Source organism: Chiloscyllium punctatum, chromosome 32 (genome assembly GCF_047496795.1).
Source record: "Chiloscyllium punctatum isolate Juve2018m chromosome 32, sChiPun1.3, whole genome shotgun sequence".
Classification (NCBI taxonomy): Eukaryota; Metazoa; Chordata; class Chondrichthyes; order Orectolobiformes; family Hemiscylliidae; genus Chiloscyllium; species Chiloscyllium punctatum.
The window spans coordinates 61,230,307-61,255,499 of NC_092770.1; the positions used below are offsets into that span (position 1 = coordinate 61,230,307).

At 42.9% G+C, this 25,193-nt stretch overlaps 1 protein-coding gene across 1 annotated transcript; it reads left to right on the plus strand.

Moving 5' to 3' along the window:
• The first annotated feature begins 233 nt into the window (after positions 1 to 233).
• LOC140458218 (intestine-specific homeobox-like) lies at positions 234 to 24,376 on the plus strand. The gene is made up of 5 exons (XM_072552483.1): positions 234 to 503; positions 5,495 to 5,689; positions 8,134 to 8,285; positions 11,003 to 11,119; positions 18,745 to 24,376. Exons 1-5 carry the CDS (start codon positions 320 to 322, stop codon positions 18,997 to 18,999), a joined length of 903 nt encoding a protein of 300 aa, XP_072408584.1. The 5' UTR covers positions 234 to 319; the 3' UTR covers positions 19,000 to 24,376.
• The last annotated feature ends 817 nt before the right edge of the window (positions 24,377 to 25,193 follow it).

The following is a 25,193-nucleotide window of genomic DNA, read 5'->3' on the forward strand; positions in this document are numbered from 1 at the left end:
TTACAGTGTAATCCAAGGCAAACCTCATTAATGATCGTAAGGCATGATCGCCCACTAGACTGCTCGTTCATTGGACAAGCAGCCCAGAGGATTGTGTAGGAATAGCAAATATAATTCAAAAGATAGCAGGGAAAACAATAATGTGAAGCAGCAGGGTGGGGGTGGGGGATGGGCACTAAACTGGTGAGCAAGTCAGCACGATATATCTGAAAAAAAACCCCGAGCCTCCGCTAAAGAACTTAGGTTGTTTTTAACAGGAAAGGAAACACTTGTCAGAAGGTGTGGGGATTCCTTTCCGTTTGATTTGTTATCAGAGAAGATGAGCAACGGTACCAAATCTGGGAGCATCGACAGGCCTCCCCTGACTCACTCAGTGGAGGGGATTTTGAACCGGCCTTTTAAGAGAGTCCTGGATGAGGAGAGGTCGGGTGGCAGAAGGGGGACCCTACACGGAGACAGGGCATCCAGGCAACTGGAGAGTCATGACAGGTACAGCACCCAAGGTAAGGTCTGGGGGAGGTCAGTGCGGGTCATGCCTTTGCCCGAGCGTGAGGCCAAATAAAGTGATATGACTCACAGAGATCGCTGACTCATGGAGATAGATAACACTGCCTTTTCTTTATTTGGAAGTTCTGAAAAGAGAACACCACAATCCTTCCCTTTTCCCATCTACCCCCTCACCCGCCTTCCTGATCGCCCACGTCAGAGTGGCTCTGGGGGTCGTGTGAGTTGTCTCTCAGTGTCTCCCAGCTCAGAGGTGATAAGATTCAACCTGAGTCTCTTTGTCTCCTTGGTTGGCTGCACTGCTCTGTATCGGGTGTGGGTGGGCGATGCAGGATAAAGGCCAGGCTCATGGTCAACATTGGCTGTGCTCACTTGTCACCAATACCCGGCTCTTGCCGAAGTGGGCTGTGCAACGACATCCCGGCAACAGTCACCCTCTTGAACAAAGAAAACCAGGTTTTGTGTGTGTGTGTGTGTGTGTGTGTCATATGTGTCATTTACTTGTTATAGATGTTGGTTTGGATCCATATAGGACAGACTGCGTAACTTCAGCATGTACTCCTCTGAAGTACAGAAGTTTGGAGTGTGATCTGATTAAGGTCTTTAAAATACAGTTCACTAAAAGGACTTCATATCAGATACAGACAGATGAACTATTTTGTCTAGTGGGGGTATCAAGAAAGATCTTTAAGTTAGAGCGAGGCCACTTCAGTGGAAAATTGGGAAAGACACAATGGTCAGTTAAAATCGGGAATTCTTTTCACTTGATGTTGGGGTGGATTGAAACCGCTAATACTGAGAATGGTAGAATTTACTGAAGTGAAGATAGAGAATTAACTTAAGTGAAGATTGGAGCTAAGGTGGGCAAATAAACCTACAACAATATTCAACAGTTTGGAAAATTAGGAATGCTCTCCCAATCAGTGACACCCTAATCTCATAAAAAAATGAAAAAAAAACACATAAATGAAGGCAGCATTGGTGGATGGGTCTCTGCCTCTTCCTCTGCCATAGACTGTGCAGCAAGAGTTTTTAAAACATTTATTCTTTAATGGGATGTGGGTGTTTATCACAGGACCAGAACTTGGTCCACATCATTCTGAACCCTTCCTATTCGTGTACCCATCCAGGTGCCTTTTAAATGCTGTAATTGTACCAGCTTCACCACTTCCTCTGGCAGCTCATTCAATACATGCACCACCCTCTGCATGAAAAGTTGCCTCTTAGGTCTCTTTTAAATGTTTCCTCTCTCACCCTAAACTTATGCCCCCTAGTTCTGGACTACCCTACCCCAGGGAAAAGATCTTGTCTAGTTACCCTATCCATGCCCCTCATGATCTTATAAACTTCTATAAGGTCACCCCTCAGCCTCCGACCAAGGGAAAATAGGTCCAGCCTACTCAGCCTCTCCCTAGAGCTCAAATCCTCCAACCCTGGTAATATCCTTGTAAATCTTTTCTGAACCCTTTCACGTTTTACATCTATTCTATAGGATGGAGATCAAAATTGCACACAATATTCCAACAGTGGCCTAACTAATGACTATTGAACATAGGAGTTGGGAGGTCATGTTGCAGCAGTACGGGATGTTGGTTAGACTACTTTTGGAATGTTTTGGTGTCTTTTAGACACTTTTAAACTTTTACAATTTTTAGACCAAACACCTTCTTCACTATCCTATCTGCCTACGACTCCACTTTCAAGGAGCTATGAACCTGTACTCCAAGGTCTCTTTGTTCAGCAACACTCTCTGGAACCTTACCATTAAGTATATAATTCCTGCTAAGATTTGCTTTCCCAAAATGCAGCACCTCGCATTTATCTGAATTAAACTCCATCTGCCACTTCTCAGCCCATTGGCCCATCTGGTCCAGATCCTGTTGTAATCTGAGGTAACCCTCTTTGCTGTCCACTACACCTCCAATTTTGGTGTCATCTGCAAAGTTACTAACTGTACCTTTTATGCTCGCATCCAAATCATTTATGTAAATGACAAAAAGTAGATTTGTAATGGGTTTAAATATTAGGAAAGTATTTGTACTTACTGTAAGGAGTTTAAATGTTATGAGGACATCTGTACTCTGTGTAACCGGAGCTTAAGTATCACAGAGATATCTGCATTTAGTATAACTGGGGTTTAAACATTACAAGAGTAGCTATACACAGTGTAATGGATATTTGAACATTTTAAGGTTAGTGAGACTCAGTGAGCTTTAACTATTACAAGGATATTTGTACTGAGTGTAATGAGTTTAGACAATACAAGTGTATCTGTACTTAGTTTAATGGAAGTTTAAACTTTACCTGAGTATCTATACTCAGTGAAATGAATGTTTAAACATTTCATTGTAGTGTGATTCAGTGTAACTGGGTTTTAAACATTTCGAGGTTATCTGTACTCAATGTAATAGACGTTTAAATATAGCAAGGGTATTTGTATCATTGTAATGGTTTAAACGTTAAAAAGGTATCAGTATCCAATGTAATGAATTTAAACATTAGGAGGGCATCTGTACTCAGTGTAACTGGAGTTCAAACATTACAGGGATATCAGTAATGGATGTATAAATATTATGAGGGGATCCGTACTCTGTAATGAGTTTCAATATTATCAAGGTATCAGTTCTCAGTGCAATGCACTTGACATTATGAGTGCATTGGTACTTACTGTAATTGGCCTTTAAGTATTACAAAGGTTCTGTACTCAGTATAATGGAGGCTTAAAATTTGCAAGCGAATCTGCACTTGGTGTACTGGGAGTTTAAACATTATGAGGTTATAAGCAAAAGAATCCCAAAAGAATTGTGAGCGCTGAAAATCAGAAACAAAAACAAATTGCTGTAAAAACTCAGCAGGTACGGCAGTGTCTGTGGAGAGAAATCAGACATTTCAGGTGCCGTGGCCCTTGTTCAGAACTGATGGTAGCTCGGAAAAAGTTGCTTTTTATACAGAAAAAAGGGTGGGAGGGAGGGGTTAAGAAGCAAACGATAGGTGGAGATAGAGCCCAAAGAGAGAGGAAACCAGTTGGACAGGCAAAGGAGTGGATAACGATCTGGCTAGGAGAGTGAATAGCTGTTACTGGAGACTGTTAGTGGCTAACAATAGGCAGTGTGTAATTGCAGACCATGTGATAACAAGGCTTGGTGTGTGGGGGTTGGGATAAGGGCATGGGAAAATGTGACTCAACTCCTAAAATTATTGAACTTGATGTTGAGTCCTGAAGGCTGGTGAATTCCCAAGTGGAAAATGAGGTGCTGTTCTTCCAGCTTGTACTGAGCTTCGCTGGAGCACTGCAGCAAGCCTGAGACAGAGATGCTGTCCAGGGAACAGGGTGGTATTTTGAAGTGTAAGGCAATTGGAAACTCAGGGATTTTTTTTGCAAACAGAACTCAGGTGTTCTGTGAAGCGCTCACCCAGTCTATGCTTCTTTTCCCCAACGTAGAGGTGTGTGGTGCTGGAAAAGCACAGCGGTCAGGCAGCCTCTGAGGAGCAGGAACATAAGCCCTTCATCAGAAATTAGGCTCTTGGGCCAAGCCCCCTTGGGCCACAAGCCTCATTCCTAGCTTATGCTCGAAACATCGACTCTCCTGCTCCTCGGATGCTGCCTGACTGGTTGTACTTTTCCAGCGCCACACTTTCGGACTCTGATCTCCAGCATCTGCAGTCCTTACTTTCTCCCACATTGCGGAGGAGACCACATTGTGAGCAGTGAATGCAATAGATTAGATTGAGTAAAGTGCTGCTTCACCTGGAAGGTGTGTTTGGGGCCTCGGATACTGAGGAGGGAGGAAGTAAACAGACAGGTGTTACACCTTCTGTGGTTGCAGGGGAAGGTGCTGTGGGGCTGTGGGGGAGGAGCGGTGGGAGGAGCGGGGGGAGGGGGGAGTTTGGTTGTGTTGAGAGTGAATGAGGAGTGAACCAGGGCGTCCCAGAGGGAACAGACCTTGTGAAAGGCTGAGAAGAGAAGACAGGGGCAATATGTGTCCGGTGGTGGCCAAGGTATAAGCGAGGGTAAAGCACTCAGTGTAGTGAAGCTTTAAGTGATACAAGGTTATCTGCAATTTATGTAATGGGCATTTAAACATTAGGAGGGCATCTGGACACTGTGTAATTGGATTTGTACTTTACAAGGGTAGCTGTACTCAGAGTAAATGGGGTTAGACATTACAAATGTATCGCATTTCAGTGTAATGGGCGTTTAAACATTCCAAGAGTATCTGTACTCAGAGTTATGGCTTTGCACAATACAGGGGTATCTGTACATAGTGAAACGGGTTTAAACATTACGACTGTATCTATGCTGGTGTAATGGGGAGATGTCTAGTTGTATTAGTACTAATTTATTAACCCAGAGATCCAGGTTTGAATCTGCCATGGCAAATGGTGGAATTTGAATTCAATAAAAATCTGGGATTAAGAGTCCAATGATACCAATGAAGCTGGTGCCGATTGTCAGGGAATCTGGTTCACTAATGTCCTTTAGGGAAGGAAATCTGCCATCATTACCTGGTCTGACCTATGTGTAACCCCAGACCCACAACAATGTGATTGATTCTCAACTGCATTCTGGGAAATTAGCGATGAGACAATAACTACTGGCCCTGGCCAGAGACATGTCCTGTGAATGAAAACCAGAAATGTCACAGGGGCGTATGCACTCACTGAAAAATATTTTAAAATTACAAAAGCATTTTAAATTAGGTTTAAGCCTCAGGAGGGTTTCTGCATTTGGTGTAAAGAGTTTAAATATTAAAGGGCTGTCTGTATTCAGTGTAATGGTGATGGTATCTCTACTCAGTGTTGTCATGTTCTAAACATTACTACGGTATCTGCACTCAACTTTGCACCTATTTTAGAATCCAAACCTCCAAATTGATGAAATTAATTTTTCATAGCGACAGTAGTTCTTGATGCGTGGGACATTTCACTGGATTTACAGGGACTTTCTCCGGGCAGTTTTCCCGGTATAATTTCCACCCATTCCTTTCAGATCAGAAAGATGGGCAGAAATCTGCTCGGCAGCAACTGAGAGAGGCACTGAAGTCTGCGTTCACACCGACGGCTTCACAGAGCAAGCTAACGGCCGCCATCTTGGAAAGCCATTGTGAGAAGAACCTGAGGGAGGACAGGGACTATGGCGAGGAGGCGAGTGATTGTGACACTTTAGTGGACAGCACCTTTTATGGTGAGTTGTGTCTCACATAAGTCAGGGGTTTTGAGCAAGAAGGTAAGGTTAGAGAAGCTTTAAAGGAAAGTGAAAACAGGCAGCACAATAAATGGGGAACGATCTAGTCCACAGCTCCTTTCAAGAGATGTAACTTGGTAGGTAGACATTGAACTTGACATGCACTATCTGTGGTGCTGTAACATAGGGAGAGTTAAGTACCTTAACCTCTATACGGTTGTGTACTGGATAGGTTTTCTGGCGCAACAATCCAGAGAGATGACAACCCAAACCCTGCCAAGCTAGGTCAGAATTCAAGCTTCATTTCATCAAAAAGGAAACCTGCATCAGTTACAATCAGGTTTTGGTTAAGAATTAAACCAAAAAGATCAACCGATTTTGAACAAGACTTGACACAGGTTTTTCTGTTTCTAGTCAGTCTTCCGTTCTTTAATCCAAGGGGCCTTTATGACATCCCAGAGTTGCCCCAAACGCCTCCAGTTGAAGAAAAATGCTTTCAGACTGACCCACATTCTTGGTACAGAATTGTCTGCCCAGTGCCTTGAAAGGCAATCTTCCTGCACTTCTCACATCTACCCATCAGAAGGACAACAAAAACAAATCTGACCATGTGCCCTTTATGCGAATCAGAACAGAATCCCTACAGTATGGAAGCAGGCCATTCAGCCCATCAAGCCCACGGCGACCCTCCAGAGAGCATCCCACCCAGATATAACCCCCTACTTTATTGTTGTCTTTCCCATGGCTAATCCACCTAGTCTGCATATCCTTGGACACTATCGGAAATTTAGAATGACCAGTCCACCTAACTGCGCATCTTTGGACTGTGGAAGGAAACCAGAACAGTCAAAACCCATGTAGGTTTGTGAAAACGTGACACAGTCTCCTGAGTCTGGAATCAAATGGTGTCCCTGGTTCAGTGAGTGCTAGCCATACAAATTAAGAGCCGAGCTAGGACATTCAGTCATCCACCATTCAATAAGATCATGGCTGATCTCCTTGTTTGTTGAATTCCACATTCTCATCTATCCCCGATTACCTTTAACTCCCTGCCTAAGAAGAATCTATTTAACTCCTCCTTAAAAATGCTCCATGACCCCATATCCATCACTTTCTGAGGCACATTCTTCTTTAAGCCACACAACACTCCAAGGGAAAAGAAATCACCACATCTCTGCCCGACACTGGCTAACTCTCAGTCTAAAACAGTATCTCATTGTTCCGGATGCACCCACTACAGGAAATGATAAACCTCAATCAAATTACTCCTAGTCTTCTGAATTCTACTGAAAACAATCCCAGTCTAGCTAATCTTTCCTCATGAGACAAACCAGTCATTCATTCCAGGTATCAAACTGATAAATCTCCTCTGAACTGCTTTTAATGCATTTACATCACTCCCTAAGTAAGGAGAGCAAACTGCACCCATTGATCGAGATGTAGTCTCACCAATGCCTTGGAGAACTAAATCATAACCTCCTTACTTTTACATTCAATTCCTTTTGTGAGTAAGGCTCACATCTCTTGTTTAGCCTTCTGGATTATGTGCTGTACCTCCTTGCTAAACTTTTGTGAGTCATGGACAAGAACACCGAAACCCCCCTGTGCCTCAAAGCTGTGGGGTCATTCTCTGTTTAAGTAGTACCCTGCTTCTTTATTTTTCCTGCCAAATTTCACATTTTCTCATGTTATTAGGGAATTTGGCCTTATTTGTAATTAAACAAAACAACATATGGAGTGCCATAATACAGATCTCCTTCATGTATTTGTCAGATTAAGCTATTCCAATCAGTTATTGGGAATATCATGGAGGAGGGGGTGGAATAGGTTTTGACATCAATGTAAAAATAATGTGTGAAACAGATTCAAGATTCTCTATCACCTTAAATACCAATACCTTAGGCACGAATAATCCAGGTGGCATAGGTACTTTGATATAGCTGCTCAGACCCAAACTTTTATCTTACTTAATGGCAAGTGTATGGTGCGGTTCTCCAGATGCGATTCGATAGGTTACACTACTCGACTTTAAATAAAACACATTTTATTCTTATCCTACAGTTAAAATACAAGCAAAAGAAAGAAGAATTGGTCTAACTTTAACTCTATTGGAAAACTTAATAGAAAAATAGCTATTTAACTATTAAACCACTCAGCACCTCTGTCTTGGACTCACTTCAGAAAAAAAAACAGCTTAAAAGGCGTATCGTAAAGCTAGAGCATCATCATACAACCGAAGCTGGAATCAAACTGGGGTCCTCAGCACTGGGAAACAATGCTTTTAACCACTAGGCCACCATTGGGATTTCCAAATGCTCACTGTAAACACGGATAGTTCAAAATGGGCTGAACTTGCACAAACAATGTCATTGCACAGAGTCTGTCTTTTTGAGAATGCAAGGCCTGTGCGATAATCGGGTTATTTTTCTGCTGCCTCCCTCCAGATGAGAGGAAGTCAAAGCGAAGAGTACGGACAACCTTCAGCACAGAGCAACTCCATGAGTTGGAGAAGATCTTCCAGATCACGCACTACCCAGATGTTTGCACACGGGAAAAACTTGCAGCTAAGATTAACCTGCCTGAAGCCAGGGTTCAGGTCAGTGTCAGGTGCTTGTCTTTTCTTAGATTAGATTCCCTACAGTGTGGAACCAGGCCCTTCAGCCCAACCAGTCCACACCAACCCTCCAAAGAGTATTCCACCCGGACCCTCTGACTAATGCACCTAACACTACGGGCAATTTAGCATGGCCAATTCACCTGACCTGCACATCTTTGGACTGTGGGAGGAAACCGGAGCACCTGGAGGAAATCCACACAGACACGGGGAGAATGTGCAAACTCCACACAGACAGTCGCTCGAGACTGGAATCAAACCTGTGTTCCTGGTGCTTTTCATTCCTCTCTTGAAGAACCTGAGGAGATAAGGTGGGCAATGCCAATCTAATGATAGCCTGTCCCATTACTCCAACATGGTCCCCAGCATAAGCTTCAGGCAACAAGGGTGGCATGGTGGCTCAGTGGTTAGCACTGCTGCATCAGTGACCCATAGTCAATTCTACCATCGGGTGACTGTCTGTGTGGAGTTCGCATGTTCTCCCTATGTCTGTGTGGGTTTCCTCCCACAGTCCAAAGATGTGCAGGTTAGGTGAATTGGCCATACTAAATAGCCCATAGTGTTAGGTGCAGTGGTCAGGGTCGGTGTGGACTTGTTGGGCTGAAGGGCCTGTTTCCACACTGTAGGGAATCTCATCTAAAATCATTTCTTTCCAAAATGAGGGAGAATCACAGAATTCTCATGGAAGTGTTACTACATAGGAGAACATTGTATCTGCACTGGCTCTCTGAATGAGCTCTTGCCTTAGTTCCACTCTCCTGCCCTCTCCCTGTAACCCTGCAATTCTCCCTTTTCAGATAATAGCCCTTTTGAATACTTCAATAGACAGTTTGCAATCCAAAGCCTATCCACAATTACCTGAAAACTTGTTGCTTTTTTGCCAATTGTTTGACATTTCTGCCCTCTTATTCTCGGTACACAGGTGGAAACACCTTCTCTTGTTCCACACTGCCCAGGCCTGTCATGATTTTGAACCAGATCTCCCCTCAGCCTTCGCTTCACCAATGAAAACAGACGGAATTTCTCCAATCGATCTTCGCAGCCGACATTCCTCATTCTTGGAATGTGGTTCAGGAGGCTACAGTATGCCTGCACCCCTGGAGTCTTGAACACAAAATCGAGGTTATTATTCCAGTGTGAAACTAAGGGGAGTGCCACAATATAAAGAAGGTGGTGTCACAGATCATAGATCATAGAGATGTACGTAGAATGAAACAGACCCTTCGGTCTATCTCGTCCATGCCGACCAGATGTCCCAACCTAATCTCGTCCCACCTGCCAGCACCCGGCCCATATCCCTCCAAAACCTTCCTATTCATATACCCACCCTCTGCATGAAAAAGTTGCCCCTTAGGTCTCTTTTATATCTTTCCCCTCTCACCCTATACTTATGCCCCTCTACTTCTGGACTCCCCCACCTCAGGGAAAAGACGTTGTCTATTTATCCTATCCATGCCCCTCATGATTTTACAAACCTTTATAAGGTCACCCCTCAGCCTTCGACACTCCAGGGAAAACAGCCCCAGCTTATTCACCCTCTCCCTGTAGCTCAAATCCTCTAACCCTGGCAACATCCTTATAAATCTTTTCTGAACCCTTTCAAGTTTGATAACACCCTTCCATTAGGAAGGAGACTAGAATTGCACACAATATTCCAAAAGTGGTGAAGCCAACAGAGATTGTTGTGTTCACTGGTTCAGATGCTGTATGTTTGAGCCACCACAGATTCTGTGGTGAGAATTCCAAAGACTCATAAGTCTCTTAGGAAAAACATTTTCCTCATCTTGATGCAAAGTGGCATCTCCTTTACTAGGCTCCCCAACTAGGGGAAATGCATGCCTGAATGTATCACATCTATGCCTGCATGTATTTTATAGATCTCAAGGAGATCCCCACTTATTGTTTGAAATGCTAGCGAATACAAGACCAATCTCTCTTCACAGAACACAGTCTTGCCTTCTCAGGAACAGGCTTGGGGAACCTTCATTGCACTTCCTCTGCGGCAATAATGCCTTCCCTGTGAAAAGGAAACCAACACTGCAGGTGGAGTCATAGAATTCCTGAAGCAAACTTGAATGAAGGCCTTCTGGCCTAGGCCCTCTACCACTGAACCATAAGAGCCCAGACAAATGAATTGTCTTTAGATACTACACATTGCAAGTGCTTGCAGAATTTCAAAGGTTTAATTGAATAGAAATGTTTTTCTTTCTGTTAAATGAAATGAAAACTCCTCAGATGATGCTTCCTAATGTAAGAGTTCACCTGCATATTAAGTTAGGATATTTAGTGGCAATTACCCCAGATGGAACACCTTTGGTCTGTAGTGAGCATCTTAATACAAAAGATTGCATAGTCTCAGCTGGTGCTTCACTTGTATTTTGCATATTGCTAACTCCTGTCCAGCATCTGCAGCATCATCTCTCCACATAGGACAGTCCTGTTCCTTGCCGATAGCAGTAAGCATCAAATGTCATTGCACTGGACATCACTATTTGCCTCATCCATGCCGTTCAGAGCTGCACAAAAAGTGCCAGATCAAATGCCAAAGTGGGTCTTGACCACACAACTTCTCCGAGGCTAGTGAGGCCAAATTAGTTCCTTACCATCTGACAGCTCATGCTCTGCGATCCTAAACTTAACCAAGACCAAGCAGAAAGGAATTGTTAATGTCTTAGTCCCGTTTGCTTTCAATCAAACAGATTTGGTTCCAAAATCGTCGAGCAAAATGGAGGAAGTATGAGAAGCTGGGGAATTTTGGTGGATTGCAACACCTCACTGAGGTAGATGTGGTTCCTGCTCCCAAGTCTCAAACCGAGGTAAGTGTGTCTGACTGGAGCAATTGCTTGACAAAGAAAGACTAAGGTTCATCTAGGTGATACAATAAAAATGGAGACTTTGACCAATCATAACAATCAATCAGTCTACAGCAAAACCTACATATGAGGCATTTAAAAAGCCCACAGTGGCAAAAGCAAACTTGGGTTCAAAGTCACTTGATCCTTCTGGGACATCACATTACGTCAAATATTATGTCCCAGCATATTCTGAAAGAAATCCATTCGCATTGCACTTTAGTGAGTTGACACTGACCATTTCCAACATCCCCTTAAGACTGTCTCCTCCACAACTTGCCCACTGACTCATTGAAATATCGAGCAGTTCTTTCCTGTAGCCTTAACCTGGTACATTAGAGTTTCTGAACCTGAACTTGTTGAAATCATAGCCTATGAGATGCAATCCCCAGAGACAGAATCCCAACTTTCCTCCTCTGTGCTCACTATCCAATTAAGCACAGCCGATAGGATCTATGTTTTGCTGGGCCAAAGACAGGCTTGATTGTTGAGAGAGATGGAGGTCAGACACCTCAGAATAAAAGCAATCTGAGAGGCGCAAGACTGTACGATAAACACGAGATGCTTGGGAGCATGGGTTTTGATTGAGTTCATGGTTATGAAGGATGGGATATGGAATGAATTAATCCTTATTGTTATCCAATCTCCTTTGGCAAACAGTGTGTCTATTGGCTGAGGGTAAAGGTCACGAAGCGACTGACTTTAAACTAAGGTTCCCCCATATTGAAAGCAAGCTATGGGCTGCTGAAGCAACCATTAAGTGGGTCTTCTGCCCTCAAGAGCTGCCAGCTAACTTGATTGGCCACAGGTTACAGCAGTCCCAGCAGTGGCAGATCTCAGGGAATGGAGGGTGCTGCCAAGTCTGCAGGCAGTCACAAGAAAGAGGCCAGGAGTGGGTCCCGATCTCAGACAATCCAGGATTTTTGGACAGGGATGGATTGTGTGGGCTTGAGAAGGGCGAGGGGAGGTGAGGATTTTGTAAGACAAGCAGGCATGCCAAAAATGGGTGAGTGGCATTTGGTGTGGGTGTCTCGCTCAAATGCAGACAGCTCACCCCCTCACACCACCCTTCCTTTTCCTCCTCCTTCTTCTTCTTGGATGGTGAATAATCAGATTTTCTACTCTTAGCTGCCTGCTCACTCTAACCGCGTGACGCAGTGGACAGTATAAAAATTGGCTCAATTGGTTTATTAATTAGTTCAGTTGCCAGCAAATGACATTTTTCTTCAAATGAGGCAGACTGTCCTTTTTCGCACTTGGCCGACCACAGCATGATGCGTGAGGAGCATGTTAGCGCTCAGTTCAGAAAGTGACATAATCACATCGGGTTTCACCCGTGGATTTTATGTGGAGGAGCCCCAACTTTCATCTGAAAATCCTCACCTGCTCATCCCCTCCATCCAATATGTGACCATTTGTTGAGGCTTAGGATAACTACTAGTCAGGTCCTTCGTAACCTGCCTAGAGTCATGGAGTCACAGAGATGTCCAGCAGAGAAACAGACCCTTCAGTCCAACTTGTCCATGCCGACCAGATATCCTAAATCAATCTACTCCCATTTGCCCCATGCCCCTCTAAACCCTTCCTATTCATATACCTATCCAGATGCCTTTTAAATGTTGTAACTGTACCAGCGTCCACCACTTCCTTTGGCAACTCATTCCATATGTGCGCTTTGCATGAAAACGTTGCCCCTGAGGTCACTTTTTAATTTTTCCTCTCTCACCCTCTAGTTCTAGACTCCCCCACCCCAGGGAAAAGACCTTGTATATTTATTCTATCCATGCCCCTCACGATTTTATAAACCTCTATAAGGTCACTCCTCAGCCTCCAAAACTCCAGGAAAAACAGCTTATTCATCTTCTCCCTATAGCTCAAACCCTCCAACCCTGGCAACATCTTTACAAATCTTTTCTGAAACCTTTCACAACATCTTCCCTGTAGGGGGAGACCAGAACTGCAAACAAATGTTCCAAATGTGGTCTAACCAACATCCTGCATAGCCGCAACATGACCTCCCAACTCCTATATTCAATGCTCTGACCAATAAAGGAAGGCATAGTAAATGCCTTCTTCACTATCCGTACGACCAGATACTGAACTTTCAAGGAACTATGAACCTGCACGCCAAGGTCGCTTTGTTCAGCAACACTCTCCAGGACCCTCACCATTAAGTATATAGGTCCTGATCTGTTTTACCTTTCTGAAATGCAGCACCTCGCATTTATCTAAATTAAACTCTGTCTGCTATTCCTCAGCTCATTGGCCCATCTGATCAAGATCACTTGCAATCTAAGGAAACCTTCTTCACTATCCACAGTACCTCCAATTTTGGTGTAAACTCACTAATTATACTTCCTATGTTCACATTCAAATCATTTACATAAATGACGAAAAGCAGTGGACCCAATCCTTGTGACACTCCACTGGTCACAGGCCTCCAGTCTGAAAAACAACCCTCCACCACCACCCTCTGTCTTCTACCTTGGAGCCAGTTCTGTATCCAAATGGCTAGTTCTACCTGAATTCCACATGATCTAACCTTGTTAACCAGTCTCCCATGAGGAACTTTGCTGAATGCATTACTGAAGTCCATATAGATCACGTCCACTGCTCTCCTCTGCGCTATTTCTTCAACAAACTCAGTCGAGTTAGTGAGACATGATTTCCCACACACAAAGACATTTTGATAATCTCTAATCAATCCTTGCCTTTCTAAATACATGTAAATCCTACCCCTCAGGATTCCCTCCAACAACTTGCCCACCACCAGTGTCAGGCTCACTGATCTGTAGCTTCCTGGATTTTCCTTACCACGTATCCACCATGTTAGCCAACCTTCAGTCTGCCGGCACCTCACCTGTGGCTATCGATGATACAAATATCTTAGCAAGGGAACCACCAATCATTTCTCTCGCTTCCCACAGAGAACTAGGTACACCTGAACAGGTCTTGGAGATTCATCCACCTTTAAGGGCTTTAAGGCATCCAGCACCTTCTCCTCTGTAATATGGACATTTTTCAAGATATCATCATCTATTTCTCCACATTCTATATCTTCCATGTCCTCCTCCACAGTAAACAATGATGCAAAATACTCATTTAGTATTTCCTCATCTCCTTCAGGTTCACAGGTAGGCTCAAAGGTAGGAGACAGAGGGTGGTGGTGGAGGGTTATTTTTTCACATTGGAGGCCTGTGACCTCCACAAGAATCGATGCTGGGTACACTAGTTTTCGTCATTTATATAAATGATTTGGATGTGAGCTTAAGAGGTATGGTTAGTAAGTTTGCAGATGACACCAAAATTGGAGGTGTAGTGGACAGTGAAGAAGGTTACCTCAGATCAAAACGAGATCTGGATCAAATGGGCCAATGAGCTGAGAAGTGGCAGATGGAGTTTAATTTAGATAAATGTGAAGTGCTGCATTTTGGAAAAGGAAATCTTAGCAGGACTTATACACTTAATGGTAAGGTCCCAGGGAGTGTTGCTGAACAAGGAGACTTTGAAATGCAAGTTCATAGCTCCTTGAAAGTGGAATCTTGGGTAGATAGGATAATGAAGAAGGCATTTAGTATGCTTTCCTTTATTGGTCAGAGTACTGAGTAAGGGAGTTGGAAAGTCATGCACAGGACATTGGTCAGGCCTCTGTTGGAATATTGCATGCAATTCTGGTCTCCTTCCTATCAGAAGGATGTTGTGAAACTTGAAAGGATTCAGAAAATATTTATAAGGATGTTGTCAGGGTTGGAGGATTTGAATTTTAGGGAGAGGCTAAATTGGCTGGGCTGTTTTCCCTGGAGCATCAGAGGCTGAGGGGTGACCTTATAGAGGTTTGTAAAATCATGAGAGGCATGGATAGGATAAATAGACACCACCCATGGGGTGGGGGAGCCCAGAATTAGAGGGCAAAGGTTTAGGATGAAAGGGGAAAGATATAAAAGAGACCTAAGGGGCAACTTTTTCATGCAGAGGGTGGTATGTGTATGGAATGAGCTGTCAGAGGAAGTAATGGAGGCTGGTACAATTGCAACATTTAAAAGGCATTTGGATGGGTATATGAATAGGAAGGGTTTGGAGGGATATGGGCCGGGTGCTGGCAGGTGGGACTAGATTGGTTTGGGATATCTGGTCAGCATGGATGAGTTAGACAGAAGAGTCTGTTTCCATGCTGTACATCTCTATGACTCTATGACTGACATATGTTTCCTTCTTTTTCTTAATCTAAACCTCAATTTCTCTAGTCATCCAGCATTCCCTACACCTATCAGCCTTGCCTTTCACCCTATTAGGAATATACTTTCTCTCGACTCTCGTTATCTCATTTTTGAAGTTTTCCCATTTTTCAGCCATCCCTTTACCTCCGAACATCTGCCCCCAATCAATGTTTGAACGTTCTTGCCTAATACCGTCAAAAATTGGCCTTCCTCCAATTTGGAACATTAATTTTTAGGTTCTGTCTATCCTTTTTCAGCAATATTTGAAAAGTAATAGAATTATGGTGGCTGGCCCCAAAGTGCTCCCCCACTGACCCTTCAGTCACCTGCACTGCCTTATTTCCCAAGAGTAGGTCAAGATTTGCACCTCCTCCAGTCGGTTCATCTACATACTGAATTGGAAACTTTTCATGTACACACTTAACAAATTCCCTTCCATCAAACCCCCTAACACACTGGAAGTCCCAGTTTGGAAATTTAAACTCCCCTACCATAACCACCCTATTATTCTTACAGATAACCGAGATCTTCTTACAAATTTGTTTCCCAATTTCCCAATGACTACTGGGGGATCTATAATACAATCCCAATAAAGTGATCATTCCTTTCTTATTTCTCAGTTCCATTCAAATAAATTGCCTGGATGTATTCCCAGGAATATCCTCCCTAAGTACAGCTGTAATGCTATCCTTTATCAAAAACACCACACCCCCTCTTCTCTTGCCCCTTGCCGAACCCCTCCTCTGGCTGTATCCTTCCTGTAGCATTTGTATCCTGTAAGCTGCCGATCCTGTCCATCCCTGAGCCATGTTTCTACAATTGCTATGATATCCCAGTCCTACGTTCCTAACCCTGCCCTAAGTTTATCTGTCTTCCTTGTTAGGCCCTTTGCATTGAAATAAATGCAGTTTAATTTATCAGTCCTAACTTGATCTCTGCTTTGTTCCTGCCTGCCCTTAGGTTTGACTTGCTCCTTTTCAGAACTATACCAGTCTCAGACTGGTCTCTTTCCTCACTATCCCCCTGGGTCCTACCCCAGCACCTTGCTAGTTTAAATCCTTCAGAGCAGCTCTAGGAAATCTCCCTACCAGTATATTAGTCCCCTTTCAATTCAGGTGCAATCCGTCCTTCTTGTACAGGTCATTTCTATCCCAGAAGAGATTCCAGTGATCCAAAAATGCGAACCTTCTCCTCAGCCATGCATTCATCTGCTCTATCCTCCTATTCCTATCCTCACTAGCTTGTAGCGCCGGGAGTAACCCAGATATTACTATCCTGGAGGACTGCCTTTTAAACTTTCTGCCTAACTTCCTATATTCTCCCTTCAGAATTTCATCCCTTTCTCTTCCTATGTCATTAGTTCCAATGTGTACAATGACCACTTGCTGGTCCCACTACCCTTTGAGAAGGTTCTGTACTCTTTCTGGGACATCCTTAATCCTGGCACCAAGGAGGCAACACACCATTCTGATTTCTCGTTGTCAACCACAGGAACATTTGTCTGTGCCTCTGACTAGAGAGTCCCCAATCATAGTCAATTGCTTGGAACCTGACATACTCCTCATTGCATTAGAGCCAGTTTCGGTACCAGAAACCTGGCTGCTCATGCTACATTCCCCTGAGAGTCTATCGCCCCCTACATTTTTCAAAACAGTACACTTGCTTGAAATGGGGATAGCCACAGAAGACTCCTGCTCTACCTGCCTGCCTGCCCCCTCCTACTTTTCCTGAAGGTAACCTGTCTACCTGACTGTATCTGCAGCTTTTCTCCCTTCTTATAACTGCCATCCATCACACCCCCTAACTCCTGTAAACTCTTCATTGCCTCTAACTGCTGCTCCAAATGATCTGTACGATCTGATAGGTTTTGCAACCAAGCACATTCACTGCAGACATGATCATCAATAACATGGAAACTCTCCCGAATCTCCCACATCCAACAGGAAGAGCACATCACTCTACTAAAGGCAATGATTGCACCTTAACAAGCTATAGACCAAGAAAATAGCACAGTCTTACTGCTACAAAGAACACTGCTTAGGCTAACTTGGCACCTGTGTTTTATATTTTAATCAGGAGACAGATCTCAATAAAAAACATCAAAAACATCACTCAAAAAAACCCCACTCTACTCACTATTAAAAGAAGAATAGCAAGGTTACACTTAAAAACCATGCACTTATCTGCTCCTGTGCCATGAGCTCTCCCCACACAGGTTCCTCCAAGGTCAGCTGTGAATTTTGCTGTTTGTTTATTTTTCTTAGATGCACTCCTATGTCCAGAGATACTTGAACTCGAACAGCAAAAGCAGTATCTGTGCAGATTCACTGCTGTGTCAGGCAGCACTATAGGTTTCTTTCTTCCACCCTCTCTCCCTCACTGATCATGTGATCTCTACTTTTGTCTCTTTTCCTCCTTTTTACAGTGCCGTTGTTTTGATTGTTATTTTACCCCCAAAGTTCCAAAACAATGCAACAACTTATAAAAGAGTAATTACTGCTCCTGGAATTTGAGGAAATCAGCTCCAACACCTAAACTACCCCAAAAAAGGAGCAGCTCTTACGGCCACAATTTTTTCCCATCTTCCATCTTGGATTACCCAGAATCTTCTTTCAGACTTAGAGTCATAGAGATGTGCAGCACGGAAACAGACCCTTCGGTTCAACTCGTCCATGCCGACCAGATATCCCAACCCAATCTAGTCCCACCTGCCAACATCCAGCCCATATACCCATCCAGATGCCTTTTAAATATTGCAGTTGTACCAGCCTACACCACTTCCTCTGGCAGCTAATTCCATACATGTACCACCCTCTGAGAGAAAAAGTTGCCTCTTAGGTCTCTTTTATATCTTTCCCCTCTCACCCTATACTTATGCCCTCTACTTCTGGACTCCCCCACCCCAGGGAAAAGACTTTGTCTATTTATCCTATCCATGCCCCTCATGATTTTATAAACCTCTATAGGGTCACCCCTCAGCCTCTGACGCTCCAAGAAAAACTGACATAGCCCTTTCAGCCTCTTCCTATAGCTCAAATCCCCTAACCCTGGCAACATCCTTGTAAATCTGTTCTGAACCCTTTCAAGTTTCACAACATCTTTCTGATAGGAAGGAGACCAGAATTACATGCAATATTCCAACAGTGGCCAGCTGCAACATGACCTCCTAACTCCTGTACTCAATACTCTGACCGATAAAGGAAAGCATACCAATCGCCTTGAGGAGAGAATCTGACTTGCACCATTTCAGCACTTCCCGCCATTTTTAAAATGGCCGCTAATTTTTTTTTAATATTTGCCCTCATCAAGAAGTTCCAATAATAAGTTGTGTTTTCTTTTGCACTAAAATCTTGTGCTTATCTTTCTTTGCAGATTTCAAATGCAATAGTAAATAAAGCGTCGATGGCCCCATTGTTATTGAACTATTACCCCCGCATTCCAGAGTCTTGGACATCGATGCTGGCTCCATACTCCTCAGCACTGGCACCACTGTCCACAGTAGATCCCATCACCATGTCAAAGCTCCAGCCTCATTTCTTATGGGTTCCGCCATACCATGTGCCCAACTCTACTGGGCTACAGTGGGACGTGATGTGTATGGGCCTCAGAAGAAACTATTCGAAATAAAGTTGGCCACCAAAGGCTAGAACATGCCCCCAGCAAATCCAGGAGGCCGGACAAGATGCAGAAAGGCTTTTGGAGACTCACCTTGAAGTAACTTGGTCTTTTGCATTGTAAATATGTTTGTCCAGAGGCTATTATTGAATAATAGTCAAAAGGTGAGGTTACGGGGACTCCCCAGTCATCACCCTGAGAACTGTGATGAAACTATCCTCACTAGACTAGTGGCGTGGAGGCTCTCAGAATGAGACCTGTGGAGGTCTTAATGTAAATTAGACGGAAGGTCCTGGTCAAGTCCTTTCATAACTCTTTCTTTTAACTCCTGCTGTTCTCACATATTGTGCCCTCTTATTCTCCATCAGACTGTGTAGATACTCTTCTCTCTCTCTCTAACTACCTTAACAGGCATAGCTTTCAAACAACAGGATTTATTTCCCAAATGTGCAAGGCTGGTCATTCCATGGAAGAAGAACCTTATTGTGAATGCTCATGTCTGTCCGAGCTGGATTCTGACCTGGGTGCCAAAGAAGAGAGTCATATTGGAATAAAACGCAATCTTATTCATGTTCCTGTTCTGCAGAATTCTTTATAGTCATAAATGAGTGTGGGAAATGGGCAAAAAGCTGAGAATAGACAATTTCTCTATGATTGGAATATTGTTTGGTGTAGCACTGGTTATGAGAGGGCAATGAAGGGCATTTGACTGGAAGCAACAATGAGGATAAACAGCTTATGGATTGCGGAGAAAGGAGGGCTAAGAGGCTGAATAGGTCTGACCTTTATCCAAGAGTATGCATGGAAGGTTACCACAGGGTAGGTACATAGCAATGAACTCGCTGCTTAGCCCCACTGTTGTTAATGCCATCTGTGTTGATAATGCTAATCTGTTTATGGTATTTGATTAAATCTGTCAGACCAGAACTGAAATGAAGCTCTTGTATTTGAGATGTAGATTCGTATTAGTTGGGTTTGGCACTGTCAAGTCTTGCCTTGATCAAAGATGAGCAGATCTAAAAAGAATGGAAGGAGCAAAAACAGAAATTGCTGGAGAAACTCAGCAGGGCTGGCAGTATCTGTGGAGAGGAAGCAGCATTAACATTTCAGGTCCAAAAGGAATCTGTTTCAAACTCATATTTTTCTTTCAAATGTCCAATTGTAATAGTTCTGTTGTTGCTGTGGCTGAATCTAACCGAGTATAGATCATTGTGCCATGTGCAGATATTCTGTGCTACTTAAAAATCCCTAAAACGTTTGATGAAAATACAATTGCAGTACAGCTAACAAATCTACTGACATTTTGTCCATGACTGTAGGACACTGAAAATCATCGGATCTTTACAATAGAGCTGTACTTTAATGGCGTTCCTAATTTCATGTAATCACTTTCAAATGTCAGAGGGCTGGCCTAAACCACAAAAATATTAATTATTTAATTCTGTAGCGTTAAATGCCAAAGGCAAAGAAATTTAATCGGGTTTCACTTACTTCTCAGCCACCAAATGACATCTAATCGGGTCACAGTTTGACGAGTGGTGTCAGGAACATTGCATAGGCGACACAGGACAGTCTGAGTGTGCTGGGGAAATGAATGATGCTGATGCTGTTTTGACATCAACACACGCAAGTTGTTGGAACTCATAGATCAGAAGGGTGGAACCAGTGTACTGAGGAGCTGTAATTTGTATAATGTACATTAGAATGTTAATAAAGAGTTTATAAGCTAACTGAGAGTGAGGAAGAGTTAGTCTTCAGTAAGTATAGATAGATCAGAGCAGCCTCAAAGAATACAGTAGAAATACCCACACCTCAAGAGAATTCATGGTAGATAGAATTCATGAAGGGGTGACAATATAGGCTTATGTCTATGGGAATAGCATAATCCATAGATACAGCTGAAAAGGCCTATTTAAATCACCATTTAAATGTTTGTTATGAGCCCAGTTGAAGGCAAGATCCAGAGTAATCCTAAAATTTGACCTCGCTTGATAGACCATTAATTTTTATCTTCTTTTTTCATTTACTGAGTATTTGTGCACGAGGTCACTGTTGTACTTTTCACAAAAGATGATCAAAATCTACTCAAATAAGAACTACATTTTACACTATACAAGAATGACTTGAAACAATGGTATTCAAAATATCCAAAGAAAGCTTCAATCCTTTTTAACCCCAACAACAACCTCACAGAAACTCCAACCTCAGTGAAGGGTGATCCCTGATCCACACTAAAGTTCCTTGGTCACCTGATATGGCTGTAATGTGCTTCTTTATGGCAAATTTCAGCATTTACTCAGTCATTTTCTTTAGTTAATCTCACTGCCTGAGACTCTTACACAAGCTTCTAACTGAGCTCACTTACTGCCAGACATGGGCTCCTTTAACCAAGTCTTGCTGCATGTCTTCCGTCTTTGACACCCCCATTGGCTTCCTTTTTTTTGAGTTTTCTTCTGAACAACTCAGGGCCCCTTTCTTCCCCAGGCCTGACTGTTTTGGAGACGAAGTAATTGCGTCTCTGCTGTTAAGGACCTCTTTTCTTTGACTTCTGTCCGAATGAACCTACTTCTACATTCCTTTCTCTGTCTTTCTCTCTGGGGAAAGCACTGTCTGCAAGCCCCACTCCATGCCACCCTCATCTTGATTTGGAAATTTATCACCATTCCTTCATTGTCGCTGGGTCAAGTTCCTGGAATTCCTTCTCTAAGGGCATCATGGATTTCCAGCATGTAGACAGCAATCATTCAAGGTTGTAGCTCACCACCACCTTCTTAAGGGCAACCAGGTATAGGTAATAAGTGCCAGAGATGCCAGGCCCCATAACTAAATTTTTAAAACCTGAGCTGTTTTCTGACCTAGCAGTTTGCTAAACCCTCTGAAGAACATCCCACCCCCTACTGTCTGCCTGAATTTCCCATGGTCAATCCACTTGAACATCGTTGGAGGAAACCTACACAGACGCAGGGAGAATGTGCAAACTCCATGCAGGCGGTCACCCAAGGCTAGAATCAAACTCAGGTCCCTGGTGCTGTGAGGCAGCAGTGCTAACCACTGAACCATAGCGTCATCCCCTAGAGCCTAAGCTCCTAAACCTTCATCAAAGTTTGGAGCATGTATACTTTCTCAAAGCAGAGTGTATGTGTAGAATGGTTCTTGGCTCCTGGCTGTCAGCATCAGAAAATGCAGTTTTGTTTTCAGGTTTGAGGGAATGGTTAATTGTTAACAGGACAGAAATATTGAAGGATGGCTTATATTTTTCTCGGAGCACTAAGGAATTTCTGCTTCTGTCATCCTACCTCTCCCTGTCTAGATCACTAACAAAGTGTTCAAGGCAGTGACAAAGAAACTCTTTCTTTCCCTCAGGACTGATGCTATAACAAAGACACAGCATCTTATTTCATTTGAGGCCTCTCAGTCTCTTTAGTGCTTTCCACCAGGTACAGCGCCTTTCACTGCATTTAGAAGCTGTTAGTCTATATTTTAAGCCTTTGTACTCATGTCACCTGTTAGTCCTTGATCATGAAGCAGGTAGTAATTTCATATTAGAACATGCTGTTAAAGTCAGTCTGTGATCAAAGTTCAGTGATCACCATCTTAAAACTGTTACCTTGCTGTGTAAATAAACACATTTGCAGCTGTTTCCATTCAAGAACCTCATTTCGCTGTTTAACAAACAGATGGCTTGTTTGCCAGATTTCTGAAGGGTTTGGAAAATACAGGCATACACAGCAGTTTTGTTAATTTGAAAGGGAAGATTAAACGTGAGGGTAGGAAGTAAGAGAGCTCTGGTCACACTATGAGCAGTCATCATCCCTTCATTGCTCAGTCCTTTGAATATAGGAACTGGGACATCGTGCTGAGGTTATACAGGATGTTGGTGACACCTCTTCTGGAGTACAGTATTCAATTCTAGTCACCCTGTTATAGGAAAGATATTATTAAACTGGAGAGGGTTCAGAAGCAAGTTAACAGGATATTGTCGCGTATGGAAGGTTTGAGTTATAAAGAACGTCTGGACAGCTGGGACTTTTTTCATTAGAGGATAGAAGGTTGAGAGGTGACCTCATAGAAGTTTACAAAATCATGAGGCTTATAGATAGGGTTAATAGTCGGTGCCTTTTCCTTACTGTGGGAGATTTCAACACTACAGGGCACATTTTTAATGTGAGAGGAGAAAGATTTAATGAAGGGGCAAATTTTTGTAAACACAGGGTGATTCGTGTGTGGAATGAATTCCTGAGGAAGTAGTGGATGTGGGAACAATTACAACTTTTAAAAGACATTTGGACATGTAGGTGGAACTGGTTTAGCTGGGGATTACATTCAGCGTTGCTTGGTTGGACCAAAGTGTCTGTTTCTGTGCTATATGAGACTATAACAGATAGAAGAATGAGGGAGAGCTGGGTATTGAAGAGGGCAGGGGTAAAGAATGATCGATAACCCTCAGTGCTTACAGTGAAGTTAGATGCCAGAGGTCCAGCCAGCCCTAGAGAGCCAGAAGTTAGAGGGCCCCACACTGGCACTGTGGAAACAAGGTAATAGCACCACATTTGCGCACCACCAACCTCCACCAAAACTAACATTACACAAATGGCGTTATTCAATTATTAGTCCATTGCGTTTTCTGATTGCCACCTCAGTTTAAACTCTCAATCCTGACAATTGGTAACAGAGCTAAAACATTAGTCTGTTTTTCTCTCTCCACAGATATTGCCAGACCTGCTGAGTGTTTCCAATAGGCCAATAGAATTTTACATGATAGAAAGAGGCCATTCAACCCATTGTACCTGTACCAGCTCCTGAAAGAGTAATCCAGTCAGTCCTACTCTACAGTCCTATCTCCACAAAACTCTACATTCACGACTTTCAAATATATATCCAGCTCTGTTTTGAAACCTCAAATGGGATCCACCTGCCCCACTCTCCCAGGCAGTGCAATCCAAATCCTAACAGCTCTCTGAATAAAGAAGTTTCTCCTCATCTGACGTCTAGCGATTTATCTGACAGTCTTGAAATTGTAACCCCTAGTTACTGACATACCAATTAATGGAAACGGAATATCCTTCTTTACCCTGTCAAAGTTGTTCACAATTTTGAAAATTTTAATAAGGTCACCTCTTAATCTTCTCTGTTCCAAAGAAAATAAGCCCAATTTCTCGAATATTTCCTTCCATCTAAAATCCCTCATTCCTGGTATCATTCCAGTAAATCTCCTTTGAACTCTCTTCAAGGTTTGAACTCCCTTCCTTAAATAAGGTGCCCAAAACTGAACACATGCCTCTTTTTGTAAACTAAAGGATCATATAAAAATTCTGAACAATGGTTTCAACTTACCTGACCACCTTCAGAGCATTATGCACCTGAACCCCAAGCTCCCTCTGCTTCTGTACTCCCCGCAAAGTTGTACCATTGAGCCTACATTGTCTCTCCATGTTACTTTCACTAAAATGCATTACCTCACATTTCTCTGCATTGAAATTCATCTGCCAAGTGTCTGCTCATTTGGCTAACCTGTCAATGTCCCTCTGAAGTCAGTCAGCATCATCCTCACAATGAACTATTCTCTCTAGCTATAGTATCATCTGCAAGTTTTAGAGATTTTGCCCTCAACACTTATCTCCAAATCATTTATACAAATCAGAAACAGCTCCAGTGTTTCACCTCATCTCCAGTCTGAGGAATGCCCATCTATACCTACCTTTTGTTTCCTAGCTTTTAGCCAACTTCTAATCCATGTGGTCAAGGACCCATCAATCCCAATCATTTCTAAGTTGCTAAACCAAACACTGCCATGTGAAACCATATCAAATGTTTCCTATTTTTACAGCGATTTTGCATTTATTTCTCATTGCTGCCTTAGTTTAGATTAGTGTCTCATTTATTGTCTTCTGTTTTGTTGAATTCCTGTCACTGTTTAAATTTGTGGCCTGTTTGAAAATACTTGCCTGTGTTTAAATCATCATTTACCTTACCTTTGATTGCTTTCATTGAGTTCCTTATCTCTACATTAAATTGTACCTTTTAAATATACCAATCAAGTTTTGATAAATGTTTTGGTTAGGTACTAATCTTATCTAAATTAGGGATTTAGACCAAACTGCATAATAGACAACTGCAAGCAGCATGAAAATATAGTCCCAGATTTACAACCTAGATGCACAAAGGGAAAAAAAATAATCAGCAAGGTCACAGCTTTCAATCCCTTC